Below are 23,117 nucleotides of genomic sequence, written 5' to 3' on the forward strand. Positions count from 1 at the left end.
TGTACACAGAAAGTAGAATCGTGGCTGCCAGGGTCTGGGAAAGAAGCTTGGAAACTGCTAATGGGTATGGAATTTCTTTTGAGGAGGTTGAGAATGTTCTACAATTAGTGGTGGATCGGTTAAAACGCACTGAATTATACACTGTAAAAGGGTGAATTTCAGGTTCTGTGAATAATGTCACAGCCTAAAGTTCTCTACTTCCCTAGGAAATTAGTCAGAACATAGCCATTCAAGTTAAAATCACACTTAAAGGTACACAAAAAAGCTGTGTAGTATGAAGAACATGCACTAGGAGGTCTATTATGTTAGGTTTCATATATTTATAAACGCTTAGACAAGTGCATATGTGGGTGGAAATACAAGGGAATGACTGAAATAATAGGAAGCCTCCCAAAGTGAAGTTGTCCGGCTCAGACCAAGGCAAAGGAGGCTGGGGTGATGCAGGGCGTCCCCCGCAATTATCAGTTGAATGGGACGGCCCGGAAGTTCACGTGCCGACGCCTTCCACGTGACCTGCGTTATCCTAGAGGGAAAGGCTCAACGCGATTGTGACGTCATCACCGCGCGCCTTTGTATCTTGCAGGACACTTAGTTGCCATACCTGGGAACTATGCCAAAAGTAGTATCGCGCTCGGTGGTCTGCTCTGACACCCGGGATAGGGAGGAGTATGATGACGGCGAGAAACCCCTCCACGTCTACTACTGCTTGTGCGGTCAGATGGTCTTAGTGCTGGGTGAGTAGACGGGGAGTTGGAGAGGGTCCGCGTGGAGCAAACCTTTGACTTCGCGCGGGGGAGTTTCCTGGCTCCTGCACTCCTGGCGTTCTTCTGGGTCGCTGTGGCTATGGGTGGGCTTTCCCTCGCCCGCAGAATACCACTGTTCTTTCCACACACACCCCATCCACCCAACCCGTCTGGGTCCTCTTTTCTTTCTTCAGATCAGTGACTGTGCCTAGATTAGTTTTGATAATCAAAATGTGTTTGCTCATTTCTCTGCCGCTGGTAGTAACTTAGCAGTCTGATTCGAGGACGTTGCAGTGATGTGAAGGCAAAATACCACCAGTCCAGCATAAGCATTACCCGCCGGTTTTAAGTTATCATCTACTTTTCTTTTAATAGCAAAGATCTGAGGCACCAGAGACCTAGTATACAGGGCAAAGTATATGCCTTACACGCAGCGAACCCTGGTTCGAGCCCTGGCACTGCATAGAGTGCCAGGAGTGATCCCTGTACACAGAACCTGGAGTATGCTCCGAGCATATCTGGGTGTGGTACAAAAACAAGCCTAAAGAACAAAAGGAAAAGTGACTTCTCTTGTACACAGAGCAAACGCTTTACCTCTGAGCCACATCTCTAGCCACAGAATCATTCTTGATATCTTTCTCATCCAACCAGCCCTTCAAAAAATGCGCAGGGGCTTCCTTGAAACTCAGAAGCTGCTGCCTCCTTGCCATTTCTACCACTTTGTTCCAAGCCCCCATCATTTCTTGCTTGGATTGCCACAGTAATCTGTCCCTGGTCACTTTTTCTCCCCGCTGGTCTATATTCCAAAAATTATCAATAGAGTGCAATTTCAAACCAGTGACTTCTTATAGTTCTAAGAAGAAAACTAGGTACTCACCATTCCCCACACCTTGCATTTTTTAGAAGAAAACTCTTCTCTGACTACCTGATCAAAAATAACACCCTTGTCATTTTCTCTTTGGCCTCTTACCCTGTCTAAATTTTCCTGGTTGCCTTTATGCCTCTCATAGGCTCTTGTTTATTCTTTTAAGGTCTTTCCTAGTTTTTTTTGTGTGTGTGTGTGCAGCAAGAAAGTTTTTAATGAAACTTATTTAGAAAGATGTAAGAGGAGAAAAAGGGAGAAGTACACATGCAAGAGAGAACAGGCTTTTGCAGAGTGGAAACAGGCAAGCAAAGAAACACAGACAAGCAAATGAGATACAGGGATTGAGGAGCAAGCTAGTTTTTTTAAATTGGCACTTGGCATTAGCCTACATCATATCATATAATTATTTCAAACTTTTCTGTATCCTGCTTAAATGCATCCTTAATTTTCTTTTTGTTGAATTCCCAGCACTGGTTTTTGTTTTATTTGGGGGAGGGTCAGGGTTTGGGCCATACCCTGTAAGGCTCAGGGCTTACTTAGGATTCTGCTCAGGGATCACTCCTGGTAATGCAGAGTGCCAGGTATGGAACTGGTAAATGCCTTAACCTCTATACTATATCTCTGACTCCCAGCACAGTGTTTGGACTGCGCCTGTTACTTAGAGGGCCTGCATGTATTTGTTGTGTGAATGAATTATTTTGAATTACCTTTTTCCCCAAGCCCCACCCCAGAATTCTTTTTTTGTGGGGGAGTGGGTTTACAACTGGTGGTGCTCGGGGCTTACTCTAGCTTTGTGCTCAGCGATCGCTCCTCTGGGCTTGGAGGACTGTATGGGATGCCAGGGTTTGAACCTGGGTTGGCTGCTTGCAAGGCAAGTACCCTTCCAGCTGGACTATCGCTCTGGGTCTCTCACAATAAACTTCTGAATGCTTTAGGGTGTATTCATGTGTCTTTGCTGACCAGATTCTTCTCTGTGCCTACAGATTGTCAGTTGGAGAAATTGCCCATGAGGCCCCGGGATCGGTCACGGGTGATTGATGGAGTCAAACATGCCCACAAGTTCTGCAACACAGAAGATGAGGAGACAACTTATCTTCGCCGGTAAGAGAATGGGCTTATCTGTTGAGGATTTCCTGGTGTCTTGGTTCTAGGCCCATAGACAATTAAAAAACCTATCTTGCCTTAAACAGGTCACTTTCCTGGGGTATATTTGGCTCAGGAAATATTTGGCCACCCTGAGTGTGCTACAGCAGTGTTCTCAGGTGACAGATTGCTTTATTATTTTTTATAGTTTTTTTTGTGTTTTGGGTCAGACCCAGTGTTGCTCAGGGTTTACTCTTAGCTCTACAATTAGGGATCACTCCTGGTGGGCTCGGGGTATCATATGTGGTACCAGTGATCAAACCTGGGATAGTCTTGTGCAAAGCAAATGCCCTGCCTACTGTATTATTGTTCCAGCCCAAGATAGGCTACTTTATGGGAAGGGGGTTCTGGACAACAGGGATAGGATAATGCTGAGGTGGACAAGTTTTAATATTTTGAGGTTTGTATTTTGGGTCATGTTTTGCTGTGCTTACTTTCGGCTTGGTACCCAGGGGTGACTCCTGGTAGGGATTGGGGGCACTCTGTGGAATGCCGAAATCGATGCCAGGTCAGCCATGTGCAAGGCATACACCCTACCTGCTTTTCTACCTCTCCAGCCCTGGATTATTCTTTGTAGCTCAGTAGCCATGTCCTTTGAAGCAGCTATCTGGCATGGTCTGTCATAGATGAGCGGGGGAGTCCTTGGCTTATGTGGGATTCCTGACTTCTCAGGAGTTGGAATCTGGGACGAGAGACATGGTTATAGAACAAGTGTGGGGCAAGGGGCCGAGCGGGCCAAAAGGATGCTCTGCGGAAATGTTGCCCTTGAAAATGCAGATAAAAGAAGGGGGCTGGAACCAGGACAAGCAGGTGAGGTGGGGAACAAGAGGAAAGAGTGTTGAGAAACATATGCGCTGTGTTGCATAGGATGGTCATCCATTGGGACCACGAGCCACAGAGAGGTTAATCCCAGGGAACTTGAAATCCACACAACACCTTGGCTGCACTACTGTATTCATTTGCTAGGGCTTTTTTTCACAAAGGACCACAAGTAAGGTGACTTGATGGGAGTTCATTGTCTCACAGTTCTAGTGGCTGGAAGACTGAAATGAGAGTGAGGGTAGGGCCATAGTTCTCTCTATTTAGTGTAAGAGTATTTCTTGCTTTGCCCCTTCCTGCATTTCTGGTGTTTGTTGGCAGGCCTGGAGTCGCTTGGCCCAGAATTACCAGTCTCCCTCCAGCACATCGCCTTTGCCCGTCATCTCTGGCTCTTTTCTTTCCTTTATTATTTTTGGTTTCGAGGCCACACCTGGCAGTGCTCAGGGCTTCCTCCTTGTTTAACCTCAGGAATCGCTCCTGGTGGGGTCCTGGGAATTGAACCCAGGTCAGTTGCATTCAAAGAAAGCACTCTACCCAATTGTACTATCTCTCCAATCCCCATCTTTCCTTTAAAATAATTTTTTTGGGGGAAATGGGTCACTCCTGGCAGTGCTCAGGTCTTACACCTGGCTCTGCGATCAGATACCATTCTTGGCAGGGCTCAGGGAACCCTAATCAGTGCCAGGGATTGAACTTTCATCGGCCCTGTGCAAGGCAAGCACCTCAGCCCACTGTCCTATCTCTTGAGTTGCAAGTGTGTTTCTTCTTTCACAATAAATTAGACTGGATTAAGGGGACAGTCTTCACCTCTATGCCTCACAGTTAAACATTTTTTTCAGTAGAGGCCAAAGAGGTCATTCTAAGTGTGATCCATGGCCCCACAGGGCCCCAGGAGCATGGCCTGGAAAAACCTCACTGGTTTCTGTGGTCTCAGGCCCTACTGGGCCTGACCATCAACCAGCCATCCTGGTTGACTGAGAATCACAGGAAAGGCCTCTGGGGGGCCTGAGCTATATTTGGGAGATCTCTCCCCCCAATTTTGTTTTGGCCTCTTTGGCAGTGCTCAGGATTTACTCCTGGCTCTGCACCAAGGGATCACTCTTGGCATGTTTGGGGTACCCTGTGGGGTGCCAGGATTGAACCAGATTGGTTGCATACAAGGCAAGTGCCCTACCTGCTGTATTATTGTTCTGGCCCTCTTTTTTGTTTTGTTTTGGGCACATACCCAGCTGTACTCAGGGCTTACTCCTGACTCTGTTCTCAGGTTTCACTTCTGGGAAGGCTTGGGAGTCCATAAGGGGCGCTAAGAATTAAATACAGGTCATCTACCTGAATGGCATGTGCCTTAATTGTTGTACTGTCTCTCCAGCACCTTTCTGCCCCAACTTTTAAAAACTTGAACCTTGTCCTATGACCTCCTTTAAACAAGGGCATTTTCTGAGGTTTGTGGATGGACATGACTATTTCAGAGGTAAGTGGGGTTAGACCACATTCAAGGGTGCTCAGAGATTACTCCTGGCTTAGTGCTCAGGGATCACTCCTGGGGTGCTTGGGAGTACCCTATTCAGTGCTGGGATGGAATTCGGGTTGGTCACGTGCAAGGCAAATTCCTTCCCCACTGTCCTATCTTTGGCCCACAGACATGACTATTTAAGGGGCATTGTCTAACCCAGTTCCAACAGTAAACAAGAAAAAATCTCTGCCATTATGAGCTTATATTGCACTGTGAAATGGAAAAACCCCATGGACTGACATTTGCTCTGCTATTTAAGAAACCAAAGAAGTGGATATACATGATTACCTTTCAGTGCCTTTATTACAAAATATAATGCCCAAAAGGAAAGACAGAGTGAGAGTGAGAGTGAGAGAGAGAGAGAGAGAGAGAGAGAGAGAGAGAGAGAGAGAGAGAGAAGAAAAGTTCCTGCCATTGAGGCAGGCTGAGGGGGCTGGTGGGAGGGAATCTGGGGACATTGATGGTGGGTAATATACACTGGTCAAGGGACAGGTATTGGAACACTATGACTGAAACCCAGTCATGAACAACTTTTTAACTGCATGTCTCACGGTGATTCAGTTAAAAAATTAACCAAAGGACATATATATATATCTCACAACTTCTTAAATCAAAAACAAAAATTAAAGGATAAGTTTTAAAAAAAGAAACCAAAGGGCAGGGTTCCGGCTAGAGTACAGTGTGTAGGCCTTGCACAAGCCAACCTGTGTTCTATCTCTGGCACATCATATGGGTTTCCCAAGCCCTGCCAGAAGCGATCCTTGAGCGCAGAGGCAGGAATAAGTCCTGAACACCGCCAGGGGTGGTTCAGAAACCAGAAAAAAAGAGGCTGGTGGTATGGCATGAAAGGATGCTGATTGTGATTATGGCAGCACAGAGGAAGGAAAGCGAGGGTTCCTGCAATGAAGCCCATGATCCTCTCTGGGGAGCCTGTCGGACTTCATGCTATTTAAAGTGAGACCAGAAAGCTGAGAGCATGACAGCTGCGGCAACTGGTCAGAAGAACATTCCAGGTAAAGAGCAGAGTCTATGTGTGAAAGGTGAGAGCATGCTTGCCTGTTCGATGGAACAGGAGGAATTCAGCATTGGCTAGTGCTGGGGGTGAGGCAAGGGGCTGGAGGCAGTGAGCCAGGGACCCACATATGTACCTGGGTAAGACAGCATAAGGAATCGGGTTTTTGTTTTGTTTTTGGTCTATACAAAGCTGTGCTCAGGGCTTACTCCTGGTTCTGCCCTCAGGAATCACTCCTGGCTGTGCTTGAGGACCCTATGTAGTCCCAGGGATCAAAACTGAGTTGGCTACATACAAGGCAAACACCCTACCTGCTGTATACTATTGCTACTGCTGGAATAGGAGTTTTCTAAAGACTGGAGAGGTAAGGTGCTTGCACTGCATATTGCAGACCTGCTCTGATCCCTGGCACCACATTAGATCCCTTGAGTACAGAGTCAGGAGTGAGCCCTGAGTACAGCCATGTATGGCCTCAAATTGAACAAATGAAAAGAACCCCACCAAACAAAGGAATTGGGGTTTTCCCCAAGGGATCTGAAATCACACCGTAGTTGAAGCAGATTTTAGAGTAAGCATACATTCAGTTTCTGATTCGGACTTAAAGTGGGGAAGACTTAAGTCACATACACACACACATACACACACATACACACATCCTACCCATGATGGGTATGCCCCAGAAAAGTTTCGAAGTTATGCGAGGGGAAAGCAGTCAACGACAAAGGTCAAGTTGTTATATTTGTAAGGCCCTTTTCACATTTGCAGTTCTCCTTACTATAAAATTCTGACATAGTCGACCAAGATTGTGAACAGATGGGGGGAGGGGGGAGGGGAGGAGAGGAGAGAAAGAGAGATTGAGAGAGAGAGATGGAGGGAAGGAAGGAGAGAGAGATTGCGAGAGAGAGGGAGGGAAGTAGATGGAGGGAAAGAGAGAGAGCAAGAGAGCACTCAGCTGGCTGAGTGCAAACTTTGCCTTGGGGAGACCTGGGTTTGATTCGTGACACCACAGGTTCCCCCAAGCACCACTGCCCCTGGTACAACACTGAAGCTAAGAGTAGCCCTTGGGCATTGCCAGGTGAGGCCCCAGGGATGTAGCTCAGTGGTATAGTATAGTGTAGGCTTTGCATGTCTAATATCCCAAATTTGAGCACTGCTGCGCCCCCATACACACAAATGCCTATGAAGTACATGAATCTTTGATTCGCCACTACACATATTTCACACACATCACACAAACACATGTGCATACACGTGGTTATTAAGAATAAGAAGCTGTGCGTAACCAATCTTTGGTTAAGGTGCATGTAAGGATTGCAGTCCACCCCTAGTTCCCTTCCTAGCACCACATGGTTCCCCAAGTATCACTGAGTGCAGTGCTGGGGGTGCCCCAGCACTGTAAGGCCAGGGCAGCCCTGCATTCCATTTGACTGAGTCCCCCAGAGAGGTCCCTGTGTCCCCTGAGCACCACTTTGGAGGCCCGATTTTCAAAAATGCAAATGTGACATCTGTTTTCTCAAGCGTCAGTTTGGCAGTGATGCCTTTCATTTTATTTTGTGGTGGAGCCATACATAGAACTCAGGGCCTCACACATGCAAAGCAAGTGCTCCACTGCTGAGCCATATTCCTGCAGTAATGCCTGTGAATAACCTACCCTAATGGAGAGACAGTGGGGTGGGGGGTGCCAGGAACTCTCACAGTGGAGGGGCTGTGAATGTGGAGTCAGCTGCTAGAGAGCAGTTTCGTAGCATCCATCAGATAGTTCCTGTCCATCCAGCAGGTAAAGGACACTGAGGTGCAATCACACACAGCAGTGTGTAGCCCTTACAAAAGCTGGAGTGGTTCCTTGCAACATGGACAGAGCTGAGGATACCGTGCTGAGTGAAGTCAGAAGGAAAGGGATAGGCACAGAAGGATCTCACTCTAGGTGGGACTTCACAAAGATACACAGCAAGGGAGCAGCAAAGGGCCAGAGGCAGCACAACAGGAGAGCTGATCTACACAGCTGAGTTGGGTGGGAGGGGATTGGAGAGTGGGGAAGAGGGGTGGAAAAGGAGGAGACGGAGGTGGCTACACTGGAGATGGGTGTGGTGTTGGAATTATGTGCACGGAAACCATCGTTAACAGCATTGTAAATCACAGAACCTCATTCAGTTACAAAGTTAAATAAAAATTGAAAAATGATAAAAAAAAAGGATGGAGTGGCTCTTTACCAGTTCATAGGAAAGGATCACATACATGTGTGTTAAACTAAGAATGTGTGTTTGTGTGTGTGTGTGGTGTATACTTTTGGAGGGGGGGCATGCCATACCTGGTGGTGCTAATGGACTCTTCCTTGCTTGGTGCTCAGGGCATCACTTCTGGCACTGCTCAGGGGACCATGTGGTGCTGTGTATATATTTGTTTTTGTTTATTTTTTGGGGGGGCGAACACATCTGGTGATACTTAGGGGTTACTCCTGGTTCTGTGCTCAGGAATTACTCCAGGCAGGCCTCTGGAACTATATGGAGTGCTGAGGATCAGATCCTCATGCAACCAAGTGCCCTACCTGCTGCACTCTCTCCGGTCCCTCCGGTCACTTACATTTCTAAGTGAATGAATGGGTAGAGACTAGTGTAGGGCAGGCTACATCATTTAAGAAGAAAAACAACAAAAACATATTTTTGTTGTATACCACCAAGAATGTTTGACTTATTACTGCGTTGTCTATATCTGGAAGGGAAAGAAGAAAGCAGAAGTAGTATTTACCTCTGGGGAAGAGAACCGGATGGGGTGAAGGGTAAGTGGGAGGCTATTTATATGCCTTTCATTATGCATACTCTTCTCAAGACTTCTAACTTTGAGTACAGTACAGTAGATAAGTGTTTGCCTTCCTTGTGGCTGACCTGGGTTCAGTCCCCAAAACCCCATATGGTCCCTTGAGCACCAGTTGGAGTGACCCCTGAGCACCACCTAATGTGGCCCAAAAACAAAACAAAAAAAAGACATTGAAACTTAAAGGGGCTACCAGGGGTTGGGGTGGAGGAAAATACAGGCAACTGTCAACACGGTCTAGGGCAGAGGTAGAGGTGATTGGGCCCAGAAGATGGCAGGAAGCTGAGGAAAACGGCTCTAAGGTTTTTGTTGTTGGACAGAAGTCCACAGAATTGATTGATGATGTAGGTGTGTAAGACAAGGGAATGAGAAGCGGCCAGGATGAACTTCCAGCTTCTGCTAAACAACTTGGAAGCAGAAATTGTCTTTGTTCCCTTTTGTTTTATTTCTTTGGGCCACACCGGCTGTGCTCAGGGTTTACTCCTGGCTCTATTCTCAGGGATCACTTCTGGTGAGCTCTGAGGACCACATGGGATGCTGGGGATTGGCCGCATGTGAAGTAAGTGCCCTACTCTTTGTACAATCTCTCCAGTCCCCTCTTTTTTCCCCTTAGAATGGTGCCTGGGAAAACCCACTAGGAGTACTAGTGTGTTGGGAACGAGGGACTCGAATATGCAGTGCAAATGCTCTACCCCTGAGCCATAGCCCCCAGCACCCAGACTTCAATTGACAATTTTTAAAAATTATTTAAAATTTTTTTCAGTTGACTTTTTAATTTCTTAGTTGGTCGTCTAAGGCAGTGCTGTGTGTGCTTTTGAGCTTGCATTCCACCTGCTCTACTAACTCTAGTGACTCCACTAACTCTAGTGACCTAGGATAGAAGCTTGTGTTGGCTTTGAGCTTAGTAGCTGTCCTCTGTCAAATTCACAAATAGGCATCTGATGTACCATACGGGGTTGTGGGAAGAGTAACAAAGGATAAATGAGTTAAGAAAAAAATCATGGGCTGCAGTGATAGTACAGCGTGTCAGGGCATTAGCCTCACATGTGGTCGACCATGGGCACTCGAGCCTTTGCATTTCATATGGTTCCCCCAAATACTGCCAGGTGTGATTTCTGAGCACAGAACAAGGAATAACCTCAGCATCACCACATGTGGTCCCCAAACCAAAAAAAAAAAAAACATGGAGGGAGTTTGTTAAAAATGGATCTGAGGGACCAGAAAGATTGTACAGTGGGCAAGGCACGTGCCTTGCATATAGACAGTCCAGCATATTTTTGTTTCTGTTTTTTTCCCCAGTCCCACACCTGGCGGCACTCACGATGGTGTGGTTCTGGGCATGGCACCTGGGTCTCCCACATGCACAGCCTGGTCTCCACCCTCTGAGCTATCTCCCTGCCCCTAGCTCTGTAAATGTCTGGGGAAGGAAGGAAGAAAGGCTGGAGCTGTAAAATCAGTATGTGTGTAATCAGCCAGTTGCTTTCTGAGATAAAGGCCTTTGAAAGGCACTGCTGATATTTGAAGGAATGAGCTTGTGAGGGTGGGAGGTTTTGAGATTTGATCTTCCTTCTCTCCTTTTCAACATCTGTTTTCTGTGCAGGCCCGAAGGCATTGAGCGGCAGTACCGGAAGAAGTGTGCAAAGTAAGTGATTGAACATGTTGTCTTTGTTCAGGCATAAATCCACTGGGAGTCCTAGTGTGTTGGGAAAAGAGTGTTCTGACTCTTAAGGCTTCCCTGTTTCTCTCTCCTTATCTGCAGCATCAGGGACACAAATCCAGCAAGCTGCCTGAGGAGAGTCAGTGACTTTCCTTCTCTGACCTGCTAGGTCACCAAAAATGGGGTGTAACACAGTGTTAATTGCAAAATGGAGAAGGGGCTGGAGAGAGCGCACAGCAGGTTGGGCACTCATCTTGCATGTGGGCCACCCAGGTTCCAGCCCCACCAGGAGTGATCCCTGAAGGCAGAGCCAGGAGTAAGCACTGAGCACCAGTGAGTGTGGCCCAAAACCAAACCAAAAACTCAAGTTGCGAGAGTATTAATGCAGATACACACACACACACACACACACACACACATATACTCACACACATACTCAAAATTTGGTTAAGGCAAATCCACACACACATATAATTTACAGTGAGGATTAGTTGAAGCAAACACAAATCCTCACTATATTTTGGTGGGAGAGTGGGAACAGTCTTTGGGCCACACCTGGCAGTGCTCAAGAGGACCCTATGTGACATGGGGGATCAAATCTGGGTTGACTGTGCAAGGCAAGTGTCTTCTCCTCCCTTGTACTCTCTCTAGCTCTCAGTCACTGAGAACAGCCTGAAGCTTCAGGTATATAAATTTCTGGCTTCAGTGTTCATAGTAAGAATGTTAAACTATAGTAGAACACCACTTAGATCCAGCATCTCAGAAGGCTCAGCTTGGGAGAATAAAAGTGGGGATAACAGGATGAGGAGGTATATTGATTCAGGGACACCCAGGACTTGTGAGTTTGTGTGCTGTATAGGACTAAATAATTAATGCCCATAAAGACCAAGCCAAGGTGGGGGGTGGGGGTGGTGGTGGGAGGGATACAAGGATCATTGGTGGTGGAGAATGGGCACTGGTGGAGGGACGGGTACTCAATCATTGTATGACTGAAATGTAAGCACGAAAGTTTGTAAGTCTCTAGTTGTACCTCATGGTGATTCATTTAAAAAATTTTAAAAATTTAAAAAATTTAAAAAAAAGACCAAGCCAAGGGGCCAGAGAGATAGTACAGCAGTAAGGCACTTGCCTTGCCTATGGCTGACTCGAGTTTGATCCCCAGCATCCCATATTGTCCCCTGAGCACCACCAGGAAGGATCCCTGAGCACAGAGCCAGGAGTAAACCCTGAGCCCTGCTGGATATGACCCAAACACACCTCAATCTCTCAGTCCTCTCGGTTCTGTTTTTAACAAACTCCCTCCATAATATTTTGTTCTGTTTTGAGGCCACACACATCAGTGCTCCTGGCTTACTCCCTCTGTGATTCTTCTGAGTTTTTTTTTTTTGTTTTTGGGTCACACCTGGTGATTCTTAGTGGTTACTCCTAGCTCTGCACTCAGGAAATACTCCTGGGGATGCTCAGGGGACCATATGGGATACCAGGGATCAAACCCGAGTTGGTCATGTGAAGGCAAGCACGCTATCTGTACTATGACACCAGCCCCATCTTCTGAAGTTGTTTGGGGAAGCAGTAGAAAAACCAGTCATTTGTTTAAGCAGCTAGCATAGCTGTTCCCCAAGTCCAAGCACAGATTGCCAGTCATGGTTGGGGGCTGAGGGGATTTGGATTCTAGGACATCCCAGAGATCTATCACACTCTTTGCAGGTGCGGTCTGCCTCTCTTCTACCAGACACAACCGAAGAATGCAGCTGTGACCTTCATCGTTGATGGAGCGGTAGTCAAGTTTGGTCAGGGTTTTGGGAAAACGAATATATATACTCAGAAACAGGAGCCACCGAAGAAGGTAAAATTCCCATTGATGGAGCGAGACTCTGGGTCTGAGAACAGCGACAGCATTAGCCCTCAGTTTTCACTAAGACCAGAACTGCCCTTTTGTGCATGCCGTCCTGATTAAGACTGACATTTGCAAGAACCTGGGGAGCAGGCGCAAAGGACTGAATGCCAGGTGTGGATTCCATCCCTGGCCTCCCCAAGTTTGGTGCAGTGAAGAGAAAGAAAGAGAGAATGGCAGTTTGTGTTTAAGTTGCTGTTCCCAAATTGTTCCATCTCTTATGCATTTGCATTTTCATTCACTTTGATTTCACTTGACATTTCCGTCTGTTCATTGTGAGTAATTAAGAGTGGAATGAGTTGGACTAATTTTAAAAGCCACTAAAAAGCTCTTGGTGGCCGGGGAGCTGTACATTGCTTTGCATGAAGGAGTCTGGGGTTCAGTCCCTCACACTTGGTGCCCGTGTGTTCCCTGTGTACCTCTGGCCATGACTCAAAGTACAGAGCCAGGAGTAACCTTTAGCATGGCCAAGTGTTGGTTGGAAAAGCAAGAAAAGAAAATGACATTTTGGAGTTTAACAGGTTGATCTGGGTGCTATATTGTGTGTTAATTAAGCCACACCTAAGTGTGAACAAGTGGGGGGATGCACCAGTGTCACTGTATTAAGCAGCACTATCAAGTTGCATCATTGATTGATTTATATGTGCTTCCCCCCCCCCCATATCAGCCTGAGGAATTGTGAAGAAATTGCATGGTTTTATTTCACTTTTTAAAAGATGTCTTTCATTATGAGTGATTAGAAATGGAGGGCTGGGATCAGAGAGATAGCACAGCGGGTAGGGTGTTTGTTCTGCATGCAGCTGCCCTGGATTCGATCCCTGGTATCCCATACAGTCCCCTGAACACCACCAGGGTGATTCCTGGGTGCACAGCCAGAAGTAACCGCTGAGCATCACTAGGTATGGCAAAAAAAATGGAGGACGAGAGAGACAAGCCAGTAGAGGGGTTAAGGTGCTTGCCTTGCATGTAGCAGACCTGAGTTCAATCCCTGCCACTCGCATGTGGTTCCCCCAGCACTGGAGTGACCCTTGATCCCTGGAAGATACAGCACAAAATATAGTTTTTCCAAAAGGGATCAAGGTAATTTTAAATATACTTTAAATGCCAGAGTTATGGCGTAAAGCACTGTAGCATATACTTTGCTTACCAGAGCTGTAGATTTGATGCCCAGCGTTAGCCATTATCCTATCCCCAGAAGGCTCCCCGAACAGTCAGGAGTGAATGCCCTAGCATTGCACTGGGAGTAGCCTCTTCTCAGCCCCCATAGTAGGAAGATGTATAATTTGTGGGGCCAGAGAGCTAGTGAATAAGAGTTAGTGAATAAGGCACTTTCCTTGTATGTGGCCGGGTTTGATCCCCAGCACCCCATATGATCCCCCACCAGGAGTTATCCCTGGGCATCACCAGGTATGGCAAAAAATAAAATGGAGAGCCATAAAATGGAGAGACAAGCCAGTATAGGGGTTAAGGTATAAGCCCTGAACACTGCTGGTGTGGTGTATTCTCTCTCTACCTCTCTCTTTGTCTCTCCCTATATACACATATATAATGTATATATATATTTCATATATATAAAATATATCTATTTCGTGTTCCTGGAGCGAGCAGATGTCATTGGGCTAACACTAGCTTGTGATAGGGATGAATGAAGACTGGTGCCCGCTCAAGCAGCTGGATGAGCAATGGGATGACAAGTGATGACAAGTGATAAAGTGATATATATGTGTGTGTGTGTGTGTGTGTGTGTGTGTGTGTGTGTGTGTATAGGAAAGGAAAAGTATAAGGCTTGTTGGTGTGTTAGGAAAATACAGCATAAAAGAATCAGCCTTATTGGTATGTTAGAAAATTACAGTGTAAATGCCACCACGGCTCTTTGGGAGAGGCCAGCTTGTCCCAAAGAGCTGGGCATTTCCCCAGTGCCTGCTCTCTTCCCACCCTACCCCCCATACCCTGGCACAACTTCCTCACTAGTGACTCCTGCCCACTGCTCGCAGAGATGCTTGTTGTGAACTGGACTGATTTCTCATTCTTCCACTCTAGGTGATGATGACCAAACGGACCAAAGACATGGGCAAGTTCAGCTCTGTTACTGTGTCTACTATTGACGAAGAGGAAGAGGAGATTGAGGCTGTAAGTGTTAATGGCTTTGGGGCAGGGGAGCGGTCAGTGTAAGGCCAGGGCACACTAGAGTCAGGTTAGAGTGTGCCATGAGGCTGAGCAGCCTGGCATATAGACCCCACGGTGCAGCTTCCTGCTGGCCTGGCTTTGTGGTGGCCTCTGAAATATCACACGTCAGGGAGTTGGCTTAGGTCAGGGGTTTTTGTCTCCTACTCCAAACACTTCCCTCCATTTTTTAAATTGAATCACTGCAAATTACAAAGCTACAAAGATATTTATGATTGAGTTTTAGGCATACATTGTTCCAACACCAGTCACTTCCCCAATGAACACTATCCTCCACCAATGCCCCCAGTTTCCGTTCTTCCCCCCCCCCCCCCCCCCCCGCCCAGCCTGCCCCTGTGGCAGGCACTTTTCCCCTCCCCCCATTGTCTTAGTCTTCCCTTATATCTCTCACCCCTGCCCTAGTGCCAAGCTTCCTACTGGAGACCAGTTCTCCTGCGCTTCATTTCTATTGCCACTGGGCATTTGATATTCTTCTAAAAGGGTTCTTTATATCCCACATACGAGAGAGATCATTCTGAGACTATTCCTCTCCCTCTGACTGATTTCACTCAACATGGTATCTCCAGATCCATCCATATTGCAGCAAATTGCATGACTTTATCTTTTCTTAAGACTATGTAGCATTCCATTGTGTATATGGACCACAATTTCTGGCAAATTCTTCGAGGGAGCAAGTAAAGACCCTCATTCAACCCTCATTCAGTGGATGTATAGAAGACCACCTAGGGCTGGCAAGGTGGTCCAAAGGGTCAGAGTGCATGCATTACATCCTGGAGCCCCTCTAGCGCCATTATGTTAGTGGTCCCAGAAAATAATTCATTCATCCCTCCCCCCACTCAGCAAAGCTATTGCTCTTAGGCACCAGGGACATGGCCCAAAGTGCTGGAGCACATGCTTTACATGTCAAAGCCCAGGTTTGAACACAAACCTACATAGTTCCCTTCCCCCCACCCAAGCACTGCCAGGGGTGGCCTCTGAGCACTGCTGGGTATGATCCTTCATCCTCTAAAATGGTTGTACTTTGAACCTTCGATGATGGCACACAAGTCTTACAAGGCAGAAACCCTGTTTGTTCCCTGACACCAACCTGCCCACTCCCTCTCCCAGTGCGAGATGTGGCACCCAAACAAGGAGGGGCACAGCCAAGTACAGTGGGTAAGGCACTTGCCTTTGCACAGGGCCAACCTGGGCTAGCGCCTAGCACCCCATAGGGTCCCCTAGAGCCAGGAGTCTAAGTCCTGAGCATTGCTGGGTGTGGTACCAAAATCAAAAAAAGAGAGGGGTGTGGAATATTTGAAATGATTCCATACAACACTTCCTAGTCGCTTGTAGGCTGGCTGAGATGGTTTGTGATGCTGTCCTTAGTGGTTGTACCTACCCCTTCCTGGTCCTTAACTCTAGTGATGAGTACATAGAGAGAGGTGGTGTCTGGTATATTAAGAGAAATAGTGGGGACTGGAGTGATAGTATACAGCAGGGAGGGTGTTTGCCTTGCATGTGGCTGACCCGGGTTCAATTCCCGGCATCTCATATGGTCCCCCAAGCATAGGAGTAATTCCCGAGTGCAGAGCCAGGAGGAACCCGAGCATCACCGGGTGTGACTCAAAAAGTGGGGAAAAAAAAGCAATAGCAGTGGAACCTGACCCCTCAGGCATCTCTGCCACCAAAAAGCATTGAAAAGAATTGGGACTGGGGAGATAGAATAGGGGTTAAGTAAGGCTCTGGCCTTGCATGCTGGCTGACCCAAATTCCCAAACCGGCACCATGTAGGGTCCTCCGAGTCCTCCCAGGAGTGATCCCTTAACTCAGAGCCAGGAGTAAGCCTTGAGCACTGTAGGTTGTGCCACAAGCCATTCACCTCCCAACCAAAAAAATTAGTTGAAAGGGAGCAGAGTTGGGGTGGTAGAGATAGTATGGGGTTTAAGGCACTTGTCTTGCATGTAACTGACCTGGAGTTGAACCCTTGCACCACCAGACTCCCCTGTGCCTGGCCTGCAGTGATCCCTGGGTGTAGGTGGGTATGGCCACCCCCAAGCCAATTTTTTTTTTAAAAAAGAGAGGGCTGGAAAAAATAGTACAGCAGGAAGGGCTTTTTTTTTTCAGGTAGGGCTGTTGTGCAGCTGACCCAGGTTCAATCCCAGCATCCCATAGGTCCCTGAGCACTGCCAGGAGTGATTCCTGAGCATAGAGCCAGGAGTAACCCCTGAACACCACTGGATATGGCCCAAAAACCAAAACCAAAAAAAAAAACTGCAAAAGAGCAGAGTCATGCTACTTGCAGGAGGAATTTCTGACTTTGAGCTGAATAGAGGGTTGCTTACTTGCTTACTTTTGTTCCTGAGTGAGAGTGTGGGGTTCACTGCAGTGTTGTTTTTTTCTCTCTCAGCGGGAAGTTGCCGATTCTTATGCACAGAATGCCAAAGTGATTGAAAAGCAGCTGGAGCGGAAAGGCATGAGCAAGAGGCGTTTGCAAGAGCTGGTGAGTGGCTATGGGGAGGATGGGGGGAGCAGTTGCCAGGTGGGGTGGAGCGCATCTGGCACACCCTTCAGGGCCTAGAGGGAATCTTTTTGCAAGTCTGGTGGTGTGGGGGTTGGTTCTATGTGTGTGTGTGGCGGGGGGAGTTAGATACTCAGGGGTGGGGAGCCCTTACTAGTGACCCAAACTAGAATGATATTTTCATCTGCTGCTTGGGACACCGGCCTGTGAGTGTCAGATTGGGGTTCACAGCCACTCCTCCAGAATGTGGGGGCCCACGAAAGCACTGACTTGGCAGCCCAAGAACAGGGGGGGGGGGGGTTTGTGTTCCTCCTTGCTTCCTGAACCCAACTGGCGATTGCCCTCATTACCCTTGCTATGCAGGCCCGTGTTTCAGAGGGCTAACTCAGGGTGCTTCAGAACAAGGGGTAGTAGGGGCCAGAGCGACACTACAGCAGGTAGGGTGTTTGCCTTGCACACGGCTCACCCGGGTTCGATCCCCTGCATCCCATATGGTCCTCCGAGCACTGTCAGGAGTGATTCCTGAGTGCAGAGCCAGGAGTAACCCCTAAGCATCGCCTGGTATGACCTCCCCCCAAAAGGCAAAACAGAACAAGGGGTAGCACACTACTTGATTAGCTCCCATCTTCTGGATGTTTGGGGGGTCTGGGGTGCTGCATGCCTTTGCTATAGCAGTCTAACCCCTGGCTTCTTAACTTGGAGGCTGTGACCCCCCCATTTCAGGAGATTTAACTTTTTTTCAGAATGTGTTTGAGATAAATTTCCTTGTGGTTTCTTATTAGTAAATGTTGGACTTGGATACCCATTTTATCTCTCTCTTCCCAGGGTTACTGAGAAGTTTGTCAGGCCTGGGGCTAGACTGTGCAGTGGAGAGGGCGCTTGCCATTCCCACAGACAATGCAAGTTCTATCCCCCTCAGTGCATAGGGTCCCCGCCCTCCGAGTCCTACCTGGAGTGATCCCTGAGCAAGAGCCAGGAGTAAGCCCTGATCTCCTGGGTGTGGCTCCCAAACAAACAAGCCAATGGCTCCAGCAAAAAGACTGGAGCCAATGGCTCCAGTCACAGGTGAAAAGAGTCTAGGATGCCCCATAGAGATCACTGTTTACTGCAACAAAGTAAACAAAGGCATGGTGTTTGCTGCTTTTTACAAAAACTGCTTGTTTTACAAAACTGCTTGTTTTGTTTTACAAAAACTGCTTGTCTGCTTGTCAGGAAACAGGATTCTGCGGGCTGGGGCTGGGGGAGCCTTTAGCATTGACCGCTGTTTATTCCCTTGCTGTATTTCTTTACACATCACATATGAGCAAGATCATTTAGTGCTCATCCTTCTCCCTCTTGACTCCCTTTGCTCCTCATGACACCCTCCTGTCCCATCCAAGTGGCAGCAAGCTCCATGCAAGCCTTGCCCTGTTTTCCCAGCTGTGCTGGCCCAAGTTTTGTACATATCTTGGATGAAACTGCCCCCCCACCCAGTTCAAAGGGCTAGTGAGACACTACACCGGGTAGGGTACTTTCCTTGCATACAGCCCTGGGTTCAATCCTCGGCGTCCTTTTTGGTCCCTGAGTGCTATCAGGAATAATTCCTGAGTGCAGAGAAAGTGTGACCACTAAGCACCACTGGTGTGAGGCCCCTCCAAAAAATTTACAAAACCAACAGCTCATAAACCACACACCTTTAGTAGTACAGGTTCCCTTGAGCAGTTTGTTCTACAGTGAGTGATCCCACACTTCAGTGAGTGGCAGGGCACGAATTTGAGTATGGTGACCCCTGCTGGAACCTGGGGCTATAGCATCCCAGTCCTGAGCACCTTGGACACCAGCCTCCCACATCTTGCTCCCATTTTGCCACAGAAAGTAGCATTGTCTGTACACGCTGCAGCAGCAGAAAGGTTACAGAGGCCTCTGAATTCATTAGCGTTGGAAACCATGCTCCAAATTGGTTCAAGAAGGGAGCATTCAGGGAGAGTCTTTGGGACGACTGAGTAAGGGAGGAAGAGTACAGTTGCATGTCATGCTTCAGGACATCTACTTTCCTTCCTTTGCAGGCTGAATTGGAGGCCAAGAAAGCCAAAATGAAGGGGACACTGATTGATAACCAGTTCAAGTGACCAAGACCTTGCTTTGAGGTGGATAGAAGCATTTCCAGCAAGAAGAAAAGAGATTTGTATGATTTTTATTTCCTCTTTTTTATTTTAAAGAATTGTCATTTTCCGGGGGCTGGAGCACAGGGGGTAGGGCGTTTGCCTTGCATGCAGTTGAGCCGGGTTTGATCCCTGGCATCCCATATGGTCCCCCAAGCATCGCCAGGAGTAATTCCTGAGTGCAGAGCCAGGAGTAATCCCTGAGCATCGCTGGGTGTGGCCCAAAAAAGAAAGGAAAAAAAAAAGAATTGTCATTTTCCTGCCTCCGTGGACTGCTCCTCCTATTTATGCCCCAGCAGAAGGCTCTGTGGGGCTTCTGATGTGCCTACATGCAGTAGGGCCCGTGAGGCCACCTGATCTGCTTTTTAGAGATTTGAGCTTTTGGAAGCATTTCTGTATATGTTTGCTTTGCGTTTTATTGGATTCCTGTGATGTAAGCTTCTTAAGCTGTATAAACACTTTGAACATATAGATTCTGGACTGTCGGTTCTTATTTCTTGAAAAATAAGAAAATGTCAGAATAAATGGATAAACATCGAAAGTATCATGCTGAATAAAATGAGTCCTGAGAGGGACAGTCATAAAATTATTTCACTCATTTGTGGGATAAAAAAAAGCAGTATGAGACTAATACTGAAGACAGTATAAACAAGGACCAGGAGGACTGACCCACAGTTGGAAGATTGCCACAAGTGTCGGGGGAGGTTGGTTAGGCCAGAGAAGGGACCACTATGACAACGATAGTTGGAAATGATCACTCTGGACAAGACCTGAGTGCTGGAAGTGGGTAAGGGATTATGATAACATTTCGGTACCTGTATTGCAAACCATAATGCCCCAGAGAAAAGACAGAGGGTGGAGTGAGTGAGAGGGGGCTGAGAAAGAGAGAGGGAAAACAGAGTAAAAGTGCCTGCCATAGAAGCAGGCTGAGTACGGGGTTATGGGAGGGAAACTGGGGACATTGGTGGTGGGAAATACACACTGGTGTAGGGACAGGTGTTAGAACATTTTATGGCTGAAAGCCAATCATGAACAACTTTATAACTGTATCTCACTCTGATTAAATAATTAAAATGATGGGGAGAGGGCTGCTAACAGTGCTCAGGAGATCCAGCACTATTCTCAGGGACATTCAGCCATTGAGGCCAGACAGTTCAGTGCTCAGGCCTAGTGATGCTGGGGCCATATGGTGCTAAGGATTGAACTCTGGCCCTCACACGTGTAAGGCATGCATGCCAGTCGTTTGTATATTTCCCTGCTCTCAAAATGTTGAAAGATTAGGGGCCAGAGCCATAGCACAGCAGGTAGGCTGCTTGCCTTGCACACAACCAACCTGGGTTCTATATCCACCTATACCATATGGTCTCCCAGCACCGCCAGGAATAATTTCTGAGTAACGAGCCTGGAACAACCCCTGAGCATCACTGGGTGTGGCCCCAAAACAAAATAAAATGCTGAAAGGTCATTCACTGCTGGTGGGAATGGTGACTGGTCCATCCTTTTTGGGAAACAATGTGAACACTCCTCAGAAATAGGAATTAAGTTCCCATATGACTCAGCAGCAACTCCAATTCTGGGCATCTACCCCAAGAACCACCAAAAAACTATTCAGAAAAGCCATTGGCATTCCTGTGTTGATTGCAGTACTGTTCACATAGTCAAAATCCGGAAACAATTCAAGTACCTGGATAAAGAAACTACCAAATATACACAATGGAATAATACTTGGCTAGAAGAAAAGATGAAGTACAACTCGATGCTATGTGAGTAGATCTGGAGAGTAGCATGCTGAGTGAAGTTAGTCAGAAGGGGAGAGAGACAAACACGGAATGATCTCTCTCATATTTCAGATATAAAGAAACACAATCAGGGTATAACAAATGCCCCAAAGCAACAGAAGCCAAGAACTGGCCTTTTGTAGGAAACATACCACAGGGGTAAGAGTTGGGAGGGGGCCACTAGGACAATGATGAAGGAAAGTGGGAACTTGGGGAGAGTGTAGTGAAATGAAACAGTATCATTACTAGTATTGTAAACCATGGTGCCTAAAATAAAATTAACCAAAAATAATGTTGAAAGATCTTTGAAGAAAATCCTACAAGGACTGGAGAGAGAGTTCAGTGGACTGAATGCAGACTTTCTCTGTAGGCAGCCTGGCTTTGACACCTTTTCACCTCATGGTCCCTCGAGTACCAGCAGCAGCAACCTGCAAGCACAGAGCCAGAAGTAGCCCCTTGAACACTGCAGATTGTGGCCCTGAAAATGAAACAAATCATGCTGTATCATAGGGGAAAAAAAGTGGCATGAATTCTATTTAAATTTTCAGTGCCCTAAATCCTTTGCACTGATACCCTTGTCTTTCTTTGGGGGGCAGGGGTAGAGCCATATCCAGAAGTGTTCAGGGGTTATTCCTGGCTCTAAATGCAGGAATTACTTCTGGCAGGCTGGGGGACCCAATGGGGTGCTGGGGATCAAACCTGGCTGCCACATGCAAAGCAAATGTCCTGTTCAGTGTAGTGTCTCTCGGGCCTCCATGACACCCTTTCTTTAGGCTGCCAGGTACTAGCAAGGGTTTGACTCTCACCTATCAAAGAAAAGCCATAACAATCCAGAGTTGGACTGGAGTGATAATACAGCAGGTTGGGTGTTTGCCTTTCTCGTGGTCAACCTAGATCCAATCCCTAACATCCCCCATGTGGCCCCCTGAGCCAACCAGGAGTGATTCTTGGGCACAGAACCAGGAATAAGCCCTGAACATCACCAGTTATGGCCTCCAAATAGAAAAATCCAGAATCTAGGGGCTGGAGAGGGATACATCAGATAAGGCACTTGCCTTGCAGTCCCCGGTTTAATCTCTGACACCCCATAGGGTGTCAGGCCCCACCAGAGTGATCCCTGAGTGCAGAGCCAGGAGTGCTTTCAATGGAATCATGATGGTAGGGTCTCAGTAAATCACTTACTGTTACCACCATGCTGGCAAAGTAGCTAAGAGGAAGTACTGCTTCCAGGAGTGGGCACACAGGAGGGAAAATGCTCTAGAGTAAGTATGAGACAGGACCAGAGAGACAACACCAAGGACTGGAGCATAGACTGCATGTGGAAACCCCAGAATCCACCCCTGACACCTCAGTATTCCCTTGAACACCACTGGGTGTGACTCACACTGGGAAAAAAAGATACTGAGGGGCCAGAGAGAGAGGGTTTAGGGGTTATGGAACTTGCCTTGCATCCTACTGACCTTGGGTTGAATCCTCAATACTGCATATTGTCTCCCAAGCAATGCCAGGAGTGAGCATCTCCTTGAGCATCACCAGTTTGGCCCAAACTCTCTTCCTTCACACCAAAAAATGATACTGAGGTAAATATAAATATAATCCCATAACTGTATGGTATCAACAAAAGTATCTGGTGGTTTTTATTTCAAATTTTCAATTTGTGGAGGATTGTTCACTATATAAATATTATCTCATGCTGCTTTAGTGATAGCAGTATATAGTGTTTGTATCAAAGTCTATTTTTCCCCACTGGTGCCAGGGATGGAACCCAGGAATTTCCACTTACAAAGTGAGTACTACTGAGCTTTGGCCCCAGCCTTGCGTCCACATCTTTCTTTTCGGCTGCAGGGGAGTTGTATTTTGGGAGGCCATACCTGGTTATGTTTAGGGGTTACTCCTGGCTCTGCACTCAGTAATTGCTTTCTTGGCAGTGTTTGGGGGACTCTATTAAACCTGGATCTGCCACATGCAAGGCAAGTGCCCTACCCACTGTACTATTGCTCCACCCCCAGCGTCAACATTTTTCTCTCTTCACATGTATTTTACAGGTGTTGGGAAAGAAG

General features: G+C 47.2%; 1 protein-coding gene across 1 annotated transcript; it reads left to right on the forward strand.

Annotated features, from left to right (window-relative positions):
• Positions 1 to 535: 535 nt before the first annotated feature.
• Positions 536 to 19,748, forward strand: STEEP1 (STING1 ER exit protein 1). The gene is made up of 7 exons (XM_056125807.1): positions 536 to 734; positions 2,592 to 2,709; positions 10,507 to 10,548; positions 12,271 to 12,409; positions 14,498 to 14,587; positions 17,028 to 17,120; positions 19,184 to 19,748. The coding sequence occupies exons 1-7, from the start codon at positions 611 to 613 to the stop codon at positions 19,244 to 19,246; spliced, it is 669 nt and encodes a 222-aa protein (XP_055981782.1). The 5' UTR covers positions 536 to 610; the 3' UTR covers positions 19,247 to 19,748.
• The last annotated feature ends 3,369 nt before the right edge of the window (positions 19,749 to 23,117 follow it).

Source organism: Sorex fumeus, unplaced genomic scaffold (genome assembly GCF_029834395.1).
Source record: "Sorex fumeus unplaced genomic scaffold, SorFum_2.1 ptg000058l, whole genome shotgun sequence".
Lineage (NCBI taxonomy): Eukaryota > Metazoa > Chordata > Mammalia > Eulipotyphla > Soricidae > Sorex > Sorex fumeus.